At 41.9% G+C, this 14,029-nt stretch overlaps 1 protein-coding gene across 5 annotated transcripts; it reads right to left on the bottom strand.

The window, feature by feature from the left end:
• Positions 1–1,591: 1,591 nt before the first annotated feature.
• On the bottom strand, positions 1,592–13,379 carry LOC131237840 (DEAD-box ATP-dependent RNA helicase 14-like). 5 transcript variants are annotated; one of them, XM_058235848.1, is made up of 9 exons: positions 13,240–13,379; positions 11,797–12,172; positions 10,854–11,048; positions 8,733–8,867; positions 7,447–7,716; positions 4,366–4,716; positions 3,412–3,689; positions 2,648–3,028; positions 1,592–2,428 (listed from the first exon to the last, which is right to left on the bottom strand). In XM_058235848.1, the coding sequence occupies exons 2-9, from the start codon at positions 12,157–12,159 to the stop codon at positions 1,753–1,755; spliced, it is 2,649 nt and encodes an 882-aa protein (XP_058091831.1). In that variant the 5' UTR covers positions 12,160–12,172; positions 13,240–13,379; the 3' UTR covers positions 1,592–1,752. The 5 variants fall into 5 exon arrangements, with proteins under 5 accessions (XP_058091831.1, XP_058091832.1, XP_058091833.1 ...); XM_058235849.1 differs by having other exon boundaries at positions 8,799–8,867; XM_058235850.1 differs by lacking the exon at positions 10,854–11,048.
• Positions 13,380–14,029: the final 650 nt, after the last annotated feature.

Below are 14,029 nucleotides of genomic sequence, written 5' to 3'. Positions count from 1 at the left end.
ATTTTGTGGTTAAAAAATCCATCAGGTCCCCTTATCGGGTGGGTCAAATGTTCAAAGAAAATGACATTTACAGACATGATAACAGTAGACTGTGAACGTGTATGATGAACGTTCCGGATCGCACCCACGTGTGGGAGGCGTTCCTGAAGATGGGCCATACGCGACTGGCGTTTCTATATTTTGAATGCCCAAGTTAGAGAGCATTGGTTTCTTTATTCAATGCTTGCAATTGCATGCAGCTTTCCCTACACCCTTTAATATCGCATTTTCTTACACATTAAAATTGCTACTTCATTCTAACAAGCGTCAAGATCCAGGAGAGATGTTCTCTAACCATCCTGGGGCTACCGTGATGTTAATATGCCATCCTAACCGTTCATAAGGTTGGAAAGACAAATATCAGCCTGATCCAAAGCTTGTGTGGACCCCGTGAAGGATGAGCGTCCAATCCCCATTGTTTCAATGGCGTGGCCCACTTGAATATTAGATCTGCCTTATTTATGGGTTCATATCCTAACATGAGCAGGCAAAACTGAAGGGGAGTGAATGTCACATCCTAACAAGATCATGTTACTGGAAAGTCGTAGCGTAGCGTGTATGACAATTGGGCCAATTATCAGGTGGTGCTTGCCGACCGTAAACATGCGCTGGAGCATAAATCCAGGCTTAATCTACTCATTAGGTGGGGCCTAGCTTGTATCTGTTTTTCAAGCCACCATCAGTCTTTGGGGCTAGGGCGTATTTACACGGTGGCCTACTTAATCAATAGTCCTGATTGCTTACATGTTTGCCGTGTGTATCATGTGACTACAACTATGAATAACTGCATTTCGGAAGAAATTCAACTCAACTCTTTATATGGTCCCAACCATCAATGCAAATATATAATAATAATAATAATAATAAGGTGTGGGGTCCACCTGAAATTTGTATCTTCATTATTGGGCTTACGCCGTAAAATAATCTGGAAAAACATATGGACGGCATAGATATACAATGCATGTATCAAGATGGGCCTACGATCAGGGTCGAACCCAAGCCGCGCCAAGGTGAACAATCGTGTGACCGTGGATTTTGGGCGCGGATCGCAGACCGTTGGTCAACTTCAACCAAGTTCTTCCTTAAATCCAGATAATTCGGATGGCAAGGTGGCAGCCTACCCCATGTGGAGCCGTGCATACCTCATTCATGAATTCAAGAGTGGCCGGTCGGATGGATAGTGCACTCCCACAAATAAATTTTTTTTTTTTTTTAAAAGAGCTACCACCACCGCGCAAGCTTCGTTCTTACCACGAGAATATTGAAGGGTTTGGATATGTGATTTTGTGAGGCCCATCACATCAATCGTTTAGACCATCCAACAATGCTTCCCATCTAAGTTTTTTTTTAAAAAATTTTAACTGCAGTAATTTAGACTAGTGTTTGGTTCATCTCATATCCTTAATAGAACCAGACGCTAGTCGAAATAACTAGAAAACATAGATGGGTGGTATGAAAGCAAGGATTATTCCTAACGGCAGAGGGAAAGTTACTTCCATCAATATAGAATCAAAGAGGAAAAAAAAATAAAAATAGTCTATCAATGCATGGTGTTTCTGTCCCCAAAACAAAATATCACAACTAAAATTACATTACATGCAAGGATTTTCCTCGTTTACACAGTCAACCAAAGCTAATATCTGCTACACCCATCTCATTAGGAAAAAAACCATGAGAGCACCGCTGGGATCTACCACAACATTTGCGTTTAAGTCAGTTGGGAGGATCCGATCTCGCCGAAGGAGAATTCCCACCATCCTCATCTTCTGGTATCATACCTTCCTCATCCGCCGGTATCATTCCCTCCTCTTCTTCCTCCACCAGGTAAGGAGAGGATGACCTATGCTGCTGGTGCCATGTGGGCTTCTCTGCAAACTCTCCCGCCTCTTCTTCTTCTCCATTTTGAGGGGACAATTCCCACTGCTGCTGCCCCAGCCCATCATCCTCCGATTCCCTCTCTCTCCCATTGTATGGTGACCGTGACTGCTCCCTCCCGCTGTCTGGCGATCGCGACCGCTCCCTTTGGGGGCTGTGTGGGGAGCGTGCTGGCTCGACAAACTCACCGGCATCTTCGTTCTCATATGGAGATCCCCACTGCTGCTCGTGAGGTGGTGGTGAACGGTCCACCAGTTTGTTAACGGTTGGTGAACCATCATTCCTCTTTGGGAGTGGAGAGCGTTTGCGCACCGGGCGGGCCCCAACGTGCCTGTCAAAGCTACGGCTGCGGCTTCTACTATGGCCGTGGCCACCACTCCATACTTGCCCCTTCTTTGCGGCCGGGCTAAGGCTTCGACCTCGACCCCTTTCTCCCACTCGGCGGTCAATGTTGTCAGCAGGGAAGCCCCTGTCAGGTCTCCCACGCACATCCATATCATGCCCATCCCGATACCTGTCATCATTTGATGCAAATGTTCACATGGATGATCTTCAAGCCAGTATTTGTTTCAATCCATTCAAATATAATTCTATGAAAGAAAAATGTCACTTCTTGGTGCAACCTGATTGTGCTGAAATCTGGGGCCCACACAGCATCTTGGTACCCCCTGTTCAGCTCCAATAAGAATTGCATGCACGTTATCATGCCAGTCGAGCGGGCCAAACATCATACCTGTCTCGAGGCTCACGGTCATCCCGTCCCCGCCCACCACGGCCTCTCTCTGGCCTGCCTGAAGATGGGGGAGGGCCCCGCCCACCCCTGCCACCATGGTTGGAATCATCTCTGCCGCCACGGCTTCGATCGCGACCATTGGACCCTGAACCCCATCGGCTACGATGCCTACCTCCCCCACCACGTATAGCCATGTCACGTACCTCTGAAGGAACTCGTTGGCCGGCACCCTCTAGAACCTTGATGAGATCTCGTGCATACTTTGCATCCTGATCACAGAAGAAGGTATATGCCACTCCGGTGGCACCTGCCCTCCCAGTCCTTCCGATTCTGTGAACATAGTCCTCAATTCCTGTAGGGAAGTCATAGTTGATAACCACCCTGTAGCAAAGACAGAAGGGATTAACATCTGTCAATACCATCACAGGAAAGGCCTGAAACAATATGCTGTGAGAGCTGTGCTAAGCCTACATGCATCTCTGCATGTGTTGCGTGTGGTTCATCCTATATGCATATCGGGTGGGGCTCACCACATCGATGAGATGCCTCAAGGCTGCTCATGTTTAAAAAATGCTAGTTCAAATAAGTTGCCAGTGGTTCAGGCTATTACATGGTGGAGGCCATCCTGGTTCACGGCTTAGATAGCCAAAAGAAACAAGCGCCAGATGGCTACATGTCGGCTTAACTGGAACTGTCAGATACGAGTTCTTCAAGATGTGTCAACTGAGCAAAGTGTGCAGATGCTAGGGGGAGTTGTTCAATACCTGATGTCCTTTATGTCCAGTCCTCGTGCAGCCACATCAGTAGCGACAAGAATAGGAGACTTCCCTGTGCGGAACTGGTTCAACACCCAATCCCTCTCACCCTGAGATTTGTCGCCATGGATAGCAGCAGCCCCAAACTGACGAGTGATGCTGCGGGCCAGCTGGTCACACATCCTCTTGGTTGAGCAGAAAATGATTACCTTGGAACCTGGTTCTTGGGACCGCAGGATCTGTTCCAACCGCCTTTGCTTCTCCATAGGTGTTGTCACTTCAACAAACTGCAAGATACAAAAAATACTTTATTAATGTCTTAAATGCCACCCTATGAATGCGGTAAAACACAAGATTAAGGTGGCACAGGGAGACTAGATGTGCATAATGTAAAATGAATAACCGAAAAAACCCTAGCAATGGCTACCCAATAAGTGGGATTTTGAACAGCAATGTGATGGGTGTGCAACCCAGGGGCCAGGGCATAGATCAAATAAACCCTACCATGCATCATGTGCTATGACAGAAAAATCAGGTCAATCCAGTCACACTGGGTGAACCACGTGTATCCACAAAATGCAGACCACGGATGATCCGAGTGGTTTGAATTTCTGGGAGCTTCACATTCACAATTGGGTGTGAACCTGATGAACAGCCTAGATCCAATTTGTGTGACAACGCAGCAGTAGTCAAAATGTCACATATGTACTTTAGGCTGTCCATTTCAGCAGGGGGAAAATAATTTGAGGTATTGGAAATTGTACACTTAGTAGAATTTCCAAGATTTTACTAAATGGAGCTCCTGCAAGTTGTTGTATTGTAAAAGAAAGCTCTTTCATACCCACTAGGTTCTTGTGTTATATATATATATATAGAAGTAGAAATCTCGAAAACTATGAATTATTTTTCTCATGGCATAAAACATCATTCCACGAAAAGGAAAGGGATATATTTAATCCACACCTGAGTGATGGCCTTGTTCGCAACCAGCTCATCTATGCTACCGATGTTGACCTGAACTGGATTAACCAGCAAATCAGCTGCAATTTTGCGGACTTCCTTTGGCCACGTTGCAGTGTACATGAGAGTCTGGCGGCGAGCAGGTATTTCCTTCACAATCTTCCGTATCTGAGGCTCGAAACCCATGTCCAGCATGCGGTCTGCCTCATCAAGAACCAGATAAGAAACTTGACGAAGACTGACTCTTCTCATCTCCAGAATATCATTCAACCGCCCAGGAGTTGCAACCACAACATCTGCTCCTCGTTCTATATCTCTAAGCTGGGGACCCTTTGGGGCTCCTCCATATAAACACTTGAATCACACAAGAACGTGTAATAACTTACATCAGCAAACAAGAGCAAGTAAATGAAAGTATTGGAGTTATGTACAACAACTACAATTATTTTTTTAAAAAGGCAATAAGCCCACATGCCTGTATAGTTATCAGATTGCATCAAAACTACACAATCAGGCCCTGTTTGGTAGATGCCTAAAAATGAGTTCATCTATTTCAGTTAACTGGAATGATCTATTATAAATCTTGATCTCTAATACATAATTACTGTTAGCATAAAATCATAATGCCTAAGAGATCAAGATCTCTAATTCATAACTTATGCTAACTTAAAATAGATCTCTAATTCTCATAACTATGCTAATTCATAACTTTTTTTTGTTCCCGAATGATGTGGCTTCAGTATTGAAGAACATAGATTCGGCTTAAGCAATGGGATAAAGAAATGATTGTCAGTAACAAATAGCTATTACAATATTTCATTTTCTTTCCCTTGTTTGTTTTTCTTTTGCTGGTACAAGGCCATGATGATGACAATAAATGAAGCAATGACAAATTAAATTTTTTTTTTTTGAGAGATAACGATTACTTTTATGTAAAAAAGGAGAATCACCAAGGAGAGAAGCAACTCGCCGAGATGGCAGGTCAGTTACCCTCCAATACAAAACAGATTGCAACCCTTTAAATTTACAAAATTGCAGGCCCACTCTACTCTGAACTGCTGAACTCTATGAACTAAGGATTCCGCCGAATTGGATACGCCGTTGAAACACCTACCGTTTCTTTCAGGGGTTTGTATCCTCTTTTAAAACCAAAAGAGGATACAAACCCCTGAAGAGAATGCATTCATGTGACAATTTTAATTGAAAAACCGGGAGCCGAGAGAGAATCCTTACAACAGCATCATTGCTAATATGTGGGTAATATCGCTATCCCCTTGAAGGGTATAGATGAACTTTTTTTTTTTTTGAAAGAAAAGGATATAGATGAACTTGGTAATGGCATTGGGATAGTATCTGCTCAAATACTGTATCTCATTGCAGTTGTTTCTTTAAATCTGGTCCTAGTGCAATGTACATTCGAAGATAGGTAGGCGAGGAAGTTAAAAAGTACCACAGACGCAATTGCAAACCCCTAAGCAAAAGGGTGAACAGCCATAACTTGGAAACATACAAGTTGCCTGGGAATACTTCAGGCTTTTCACTTCCTACTCCGGTTCCCCTTTTTTCAATTTTAACCTTATGCCAGCTAAATTTATGTATATACCTGAGAATCAGTGAGAGGAAAAGTTGTTTCCATGATTGTTTTTCAACAAGAATTTCTTGAAAGAGGCACTGAAAGAAGCGGTGGCATATGTTGCATGTGTGGCACTTAAAGATGGATGGTGGCACCTTGGCACATGTGGGGGCACATATGGGGCACTTGAAGATGGATGGTTGCACATGTGGAATGCTTAAAAATGGGTGGTGGCAGAGGTGACAACTGATCCCACACTTTTAAAAAATGATGGTTCTTAAATATGGGCAAGGAAATGAAATAAAGAAATGAGAGGGAAATGAAAACTGCATTTCCAAAAAACTTACAAAAACAAACAACAGAAACCCATTTTTCATGGGCATGGCATTTCCTCAATTTATGTTTTAGCGAATCCAAACAGGTCTTTAGACAAATAACAACCTATAAGCAATGTTGTCAAATGCGATTGCATATTCGCATATTATGGAAGAGATTGCATAGCATATGCAACCATGGCATACTTTTATATGCGAACGCATACTGCATATGCGATCACATAATGGCCCAATGGTCAGAAATCTGACCATTGAGACTTTACTTATTTTTAATTTTTTTTACAATTTTCAGCCACTTTTGCCTACAAATAGGCACTCAAATCCATTTTCACTATTTATCTCCACTCTAAAGCTTACAATCTCTCTCTCTCTCTCTCTACAAGACTACATTAAGTTGTAAGGTGAAACTTGCAAGTTGTTTCAAGTTAACCATTTACCAATAAAATTTCTATGTTTGAAGTTTTTAATAATTAATTCTATCTTAATGCCGCTTGTTGATTGTTTTGTTAAAATCTATGTAAATATAATATAATTAAATATATAACGTAATAAAACACTCAAACTACAATGAAATAAGTAAAATAAGTTATCCGATCACTTAGGCAAGTTTTCCTTAATTTTTAGAATTTGATAGAATTATTTTAATTTTTTCCGTTTTTCGTTTTTTTTTTTTTCAAGGAATGTTGATAGGATATGCAAACAGCAAATGTTGATCGCATGTGATTGCATATGCGATTTGACAACATTGCCAATAAGTATTTTCTTTTACCTACAGAAATTCTGTTTCCAATTTTGCCCTTAAAAATGGGTGGTGAACATATTAATTTCCATTTTTTTCCGTGAAAGATATCATGTCATTCCAGTGGTAGCTAGGTAGTAAAACTAGGGTAAAGTTCAATTACAACATGTAGGTCGTCAGTCTTCTTCTCCTTTATCCATAGTAAAGATGTTTTCTTTTCTTTTTCAAATGGCTTTATTTATAGTAAAGACAAACATACAGGAGTCATCATTAGAAAGCTGGCATTAAAACTAACAAAAAATCAAAGAACCGCCCCAACAGAATTCTAATTTCCTCGCCTTAGTAAAGAAGGTCACAACTCATTAACTCACAAACATACCCTAAATGATCAATCAGTAATGATTTTAATTAAATGAAGGAGGGCACAGGGAACAAACCGTGCAAGAAATTCTGGATGACCTGCCAAACTTCACAGCTTCTTCCTGTATCTGTGTCGCCAGCTCCCTTGTCGGTGACAGAACCAAAACAGTGGGGCCCGCTTTCGAATTGTTGCGGCAGCGTTTCAGGTGAATAAAACCTGGGATAAGATATCCCAAGGTTTTCCCCGAGCCCGTCTTTGCAATGGCCACAATGTCACGACCCTGTAAAGCAATGGGCCACGATTGGGCTTGAATCGGAGTGGGAGCAGAAAATCCAGCATGGTGTACCTGGAAAGCAAACAACCGCGAGATCCCCATAAGGAGGACGGCTCAAATGTTCTATTTCTGTTTGTTATTCTTTTTTCTTTCTCGATTTAGCTGGAGGATTTGCAAACTCTAGAAGTAGAGAATCCCCCCATGTTGATGGCTGCTTGCCGATGCAAGCTGGAGCAGGAGAAGGGGGCATCTTCTGTTCAGATCCAGTGGCAGACTGAACCATCACTGGCGGCGGCCCCGGCAACGAACTGGTGCTACGGAAAGGCTTTCTCAATTAATGGTCCATCATATAGGGCCCACTCCACCATATGCATGCCCCAAAAGGAAGCCAGAGCACAACAGCCCCGGCCACGAACTGGTGATACGGAAAGCCCTTCTCAACGAATGGTCCACCTTATAGGGCAGACTCCAACCATATCCAGAACATTGGGAATGAGCCGGGCAAGAGGGAGAGATTGAAGGCCTCTACTTCTAAGCCTTTGATTCCCTTTGCCCAAAGGAAGGCAGGGCACAACCCTGGCCATGAACAGGGGATACGGAAGGCCCCTCTCAATGAATGCCCACCGCATAGGGCGCCCTCCAACCATATGCAAGGCCCCAACGGAAGGCAGGGCACAACAGCAGTACAGCGGAGCTAATGATAGAGGAAGCGGCATCCCCCATGTGCAGACAGCCGCTTGCATCGCAAGCTGGAGCGGAAGAAAGGAGCTTCTTCTGTTTGGGCTGGGCTGAATGGCAGAATGAACCATCATCGGCAGCAGCCCTCGCCACGAGCTGGTGAGTCAGAAAACCATTCTCATTATTGGTCCACCATATAGGGCACTCCAACTACATGCGTGCCCCCAAAAGGAGGCGGCACAACATCGGCACAGCGTACGACATTAGCTCCTCCCTGGAGCAAATATCGCACCTGCCACAAGGAGAGACGGAAAAAAAAAATGGACATGAGTCAAAATTTCAGCGTTGGAGCCCTCCAGCAATCACAAAAAGCAAACATGGTGTTAGGTTGTAGAGTTGAGCAAGCTCACATCATATTCTAGAAACCAGATTGCACGCAGATAGTAGTCAGAAGTGAAGACCGAAGCAAGACATACCTCTCTGAGGATCTCTGAAGGAAAACCAGTAGAATCGAACGTCATAAATGGCGCAGGCACATCATTTCCCTGAGCAGCCACAATTTTATACAAACCCAACATTAGCAGTTGGTGGTGATCGAATTAACGCCAAAGGCAAATAACCAGAAAGAAAAGGCAATGCTTTAAAAGCAGCAAAACAAGCAAGAAATCACATTTTTTTAGCAGTAACAAGAAATTTCACTTTAGCAGGATTATGCAATTATGTTGTTGGTTTGTCAGCAACTCATAATACCATCAAATTCCTAATTAATTACTGAATGCATTCCAAGATTTACACTGAAATCCCTTATAATATCTTCAAGGCCAATTCAAATTCGGTTGCATCACATCGAGGTCTTTTCAAGTTAGGAAAGCATGTGTTGTATTCCCGAATTTAATTGAAACATTCAAGTATCTGGTTGAATCTTCTGAGCGCGTGATCAAGAATTTTGAGTATCCAACTAATCACATACAGGCAATGGTCCTGCAACTTGAGATATGGTACCACGTTTTACACAAACATGCCACTTAGAGTATGGAAGTAATGCCCCTACACAAGTGCCATGTTGGTTAGAAAGAACAGTACCACAAGTTGTGGTACGATGCATGTATGCGATCGATTCTCTTTTGAGAAATCAAGGTTTCTATAAGTTGTGGTACGATGCGTGTGCTATAAACTAAGCGATGTGATTGCTAGATTGAGGTTTCTAAAGTTCTATCACAACCAAACTATCAATTGAACTTGACCTGAATCTTGATCAAGCCATTAGACGAAATAGATCTCAACTGAGGTTTTAATCCATGCTTCAAACCAAAGAAAACAAAAATATCAAAGAAATGAATGCACCTATTGTACCTGGAAACTTGTAATTGATCAGTGTATCATGTTAGATACAGTATGACATCAAATGCCGGTACCTGACACTCATAGGGTATTTCTGGGGTATGTTCCAACTGAATTTTATTGTACTGGATCCATTTACTATATATAAAAAAATCCTAAAAATTTAACTAAACTCTAATCACAATATATAAATTTTCCCCCAGTGACACAATCATTTAAATATATAAACAACATTGTCAAAAGTCCTTTCTTTTTCATCAGAAGATGATTTCAAATATATCATAAAAAAATCCAAAAGGCATCCAACTGAATTAACAAAATAATCCCCAATGTAGAATGACCTCTCATCACTTCACAGAAAGGATGGACAACAGCAATAACCCCAAAAAAGAAAATAAAAGAAAAAACAAGGCCATGTAGGAATGTGATTGAAAGGATCAGACCCGGCCAAGTTTTGCATGGGACATGACCCATAACAACACCTTTGCAACCAACACAAAAATAGTCCCATCTCCATTGCAATAACTCCCCAGTCATCGTAAATGGAATCCATCGGATTCTCCTGATTCACCAATATTTGAATTTTGGAAAGCCAAACCAACAATTACTTTTTGTTATTATATACATCCACAATTATATGTTAACCAACCCCCAAATGACTCAGGTGAATATAAGCATCAATACAGATAAATTATTTCCCATAGCAGATCAGACCTTAAAATTCATATTAGAGATGGGATTCAAAGGAAAGCCAGCCACAATACCAAACTCTGGATTGTGGCCAATGTAATGTGGGAAGAAGCCCCCTAAAAAATGAAAATAAATGAAACAAAAGAAAGAAAGAAAGAAAGAATTCAGTTTACATAATATCCGAACATTCAACAAAATCCTCAAGTGACAAAGTGGGAAAATAACAGTGTAAACAGTTTTGGGAGAAAAAGAGAGAAAAACGGATGTGATGCAGGAAGAACTTTACATGATATTTAGACATCCCAACAATCCTATCCCATAGACTTTTACCAAAGAATCAGACAGAAGTAGGCAACAACACAATCTCAACATAATATTTACAGATCCAGAGTCTCGACATTCTTGATCAGTGAAATAAAACAGCACGTATCCTAAAAAACCATAAAAGCAGGAAATTTCTACAAAGATGAATCCAGCATGAGAAGCTGTTAGATGCATACAGAAGCACTTATTTCATGTTGACGGCGATATGACTCCACAGATAAACCACCTCCCATATCCGAGGAACCATGCCCTCTGGCTGACGATCTCAATGTCTGTGCACCAGGAGCGTGATTATGCACACCAGCACTTCCGTGCCCAGCATTGGCTGAGCCATTTGGGACATTCTGCGAGTGTGAACTACTTCTCGTACCCTAACATAGAAAATAGATCAATTTCAGTAGCCTAAGAAAAAGATGAACTGTGACAAGAAATATCAAAAATAGGAATCACAAAGCTGAACATTGCAGAAGGCACTAGGAAGACATCAAATCACCACACATCACAGCTCTACATCATTACGTACCAATGACTTTCAATCAAAGGAAAATTCATTTTCAAAAGTTTGAAAAGGTATCAACAAATTTAAAATTGAAGATCAACATGTTGAAAGGAAAGAAACAGAACTTCCTATAACAAACATAATGGTATCGAATGGTGATTTCCATCCACGAGCTTTTTACGGTAATAGAAGGATTCAAGCCTTCCCACAGATGAATCACAAAAGCAACAATGAAACAACACAAGCAATCAAAATCCAATTCCAGAACATGATGTGATACAGCTAAGGATATTGCAGGTTTTTTCTGGTCATGCAAGTCAATGCTTATGGATGAATCATTAAAGGACCATTTAAGTAACATAAGCTATAAAATCAAATCCAGAATCCAGATCCAGAACCAGAACCAAAAGATATACATCTAAGGGTACTCAAAACAGCTTTCCAAAAAAGAACAATACATAGAATTGTAGCAAAATTAGCAAAAAGATAAACCATACACAACTGACTATAAAACTCACATTTTTTCATCACCAATACAAAAATTTTAGGGCCTCAAGTAACATAACATAGTCAAGAATGAGTACACCATATAAATAAACAAACAAGGACAGAGCAATTACCAGATGGCTCCGCTCTCCAGGAATTGATGCAAGCTTTGGCCCACTCTTACTACCTCCATGATATCGACTATCATCTTCGTTAGAATGATGCTGCTTATGTCCATGACTGGCAGAACCCAATGACTGCTGAATTTGCACTGAAGAACTTACAGATACTGAGGCAGACTTCGGAATAGGCAATGGAGGGGGGCCCGGGAGTGGGGTTGAAGCGGGCCTCTCGTACTGGGTCACATTGGTCTCTGGATTCCAAAAATAAATATACCCAGTGCTCCCATCAACCAGACCTCTCCATGGCTTGGGAAGTGTCGGGTCCTCCGGTGCATAACGCGGACCACCAGAGGAAGCAGGTTGTGCGGCAGCCATCGGTGAACAAACACTGTTTGACAACAGCAGAAGAGGACAAGGTTGAAAACTGCAGAACAGAAATCAAGACTTCAAGCCACAGATTTGAGTTGACAAATGAGAAAAGTCTAAGAGTAACCATATGGGAACTTCTGTATTCAGAAAGTTTGTTTGCAGATAACTATGGATTTCCAGATATGCAGATTCCAGAAGCCATGGTTAAATTTTCTAGGTTTTTGCAAGGAATATGCCCCAGGATCTAGAAATATTGGAACATAGCTTTTGAAAGTCCAATTCGACTGCAAAACAATATTCTTTTGAAGATTTACTGTTCTTGTATGGTTCTGCAAGCTTAAGAACTCTCAATCTATAAGCTTCAGAAACACTAGCTTTCAAAAGGATTGCAAGCTAAAACAAGATCCTACCAGTGAAGGAGCCTCGATCACATAACCAGTACCCTTCCAAAATATCTGGGGTTTCTGCAGGCTAAAATGAACTCAGCCTATGAAATTCAGGATTCGTAGTTTTGGGAAGAATTGGAAGCTTGAAATCCCCAACAACGGAAGGATTCCACCAAAAAGCCTAATATCCCTAAGATCTAATTGACTTTAGGGTTTCTGCAGGCCGAAAAAGCTTGTGATTTAGGGATTTAAAAAACCCCATCTTTTGGAAGAATCAGAGCACGAAAACCAGAATTTCACGAAATATCCCCAATGTCAACTCGATCCTAGGGCTTCTGAAGGCAGAAAAAGCCCTCAATCTACAAATTTCAGGAAACCAGACTACCAGAAGAATCAGAGATCGAAGGCCCTAACAATTGAAGAGATTTCACCCCGAAAAACCGTACTTCCTGATATCTAATCAATTCTGGCGTTTTCCCATGCCGTAAAGCCCTCAATATACAAATTTAAGGAACAATAGATTTCAGATGAACCGGAGCTCGAAAATCCTAAAAACCGATGCGAATTCACCCTGAAAAACCTAATTTTCACAAGATCTGATCGATTCTAGGGTTTCTGCAGGCCAAAAAACTCTCGATCTACAAAATTTAAGGAACACTAGCCGTTGATTAGAGAGAGAGAGAGAGGTATAGGTATGTACCTTGTCCCTTTGAAGCGAGATCGGCGGAGGAAAAACGAGAAAGGAACGGCGGGAATCTCGACACCTCTCTCTCTCTCTCTCTGTCTGTCCTGCGAGAGATGAAAGGCGTCGATGAAATGAAAGAGGCTCTTATAGGTCTTCGTGTGGTTACTTTTATAGCCGCAGACCTTTGGTTCGAACCTAGGGTTAGATTGCCCAGATGCTACATTAAGTCCTGATGCGTCAGGAGGAGAATAGAGTCCTGATGCACCTCAGGTTTTGCAAATTGCGTTCATCGATACCGTTGATATTATAATAGGCCTCACCACAGTTGTTGGATCGCTGTACGGACGCTGAATCAACTACCACAGTTATTGTAGCGCATCCATGCAAACAAACACCTCTGCATGAGGGATATATCCACTCATCCTCTGCTTTCTGCTTTCCGAAATTCCTGTTTCTGCAATCCGATGACGTGGACATATACTGCTGAAACATGGGACATCGAGTAATATTTATGTGTTTTCGGTTCATCTAAGTGGGAATAAGGCATGAATGACATATAAACATTATTACGGTGGAGACAAAGGAGGTTTCAACATTTCACTCCCCATTTCTTCATGTGGGCTAATGGAGTATTGGATCAGCCTCTTTTTGGGGCTTTAAGTACCAACCTGAGCTACAAAAATGTATAGAGGGATGGATTTATCACTAACATCATGGTGGCCCACCTGGTTTATTAACGCCATGAGTGGATTACCCGTGGTGTGGCCCACTTGAATTTGGTACTTATTTTTGGGCGCAGGTGAGC

Source organism: Magnolia sinica, chromosome 2 (genome assembly GCF_029962835.1).
Source record: "Magnolia sinica isolate HGM2019 chromosome 2, MsV1, whole genome shotgun sequence".
Classification (NCBI taxonomy): domain Eukaryota; kingdom Viridiplantae; phylum Streptophyta; class Magnoliopsida; order Magnoliales; family Magnoliaceae; genus Magnolia; species Magnolia sinica.
This window is presented reverse-complemented; position numbering and strand designations above follow the sequence as displayed.

Bases quoted from the DNA above. Each gene is read 5' to 3' on its own strand.
- LOC131237840 (XM_058235848.1), bottom strand. From the start codon at position 12,159: ATGGCTGCCGCACAACCTGCTTCCTCTGGTGGTCCGCGTTATGCACCG. The intron at 8,868-10,853 runs GTATGCATCTAA...GTGGCTGCTCAG, and splicing joins AACATGAAATAAGTGCTTCT to GGAAATGATGTGCCTGCGCC. The intron at 3,690-4,365 runs GTGTGGATTAAA...TGTATCTTGCAG, and splicing joins CGAACAAGGCCATCACTCAG to TTTGTTGAAGTGACAACACC.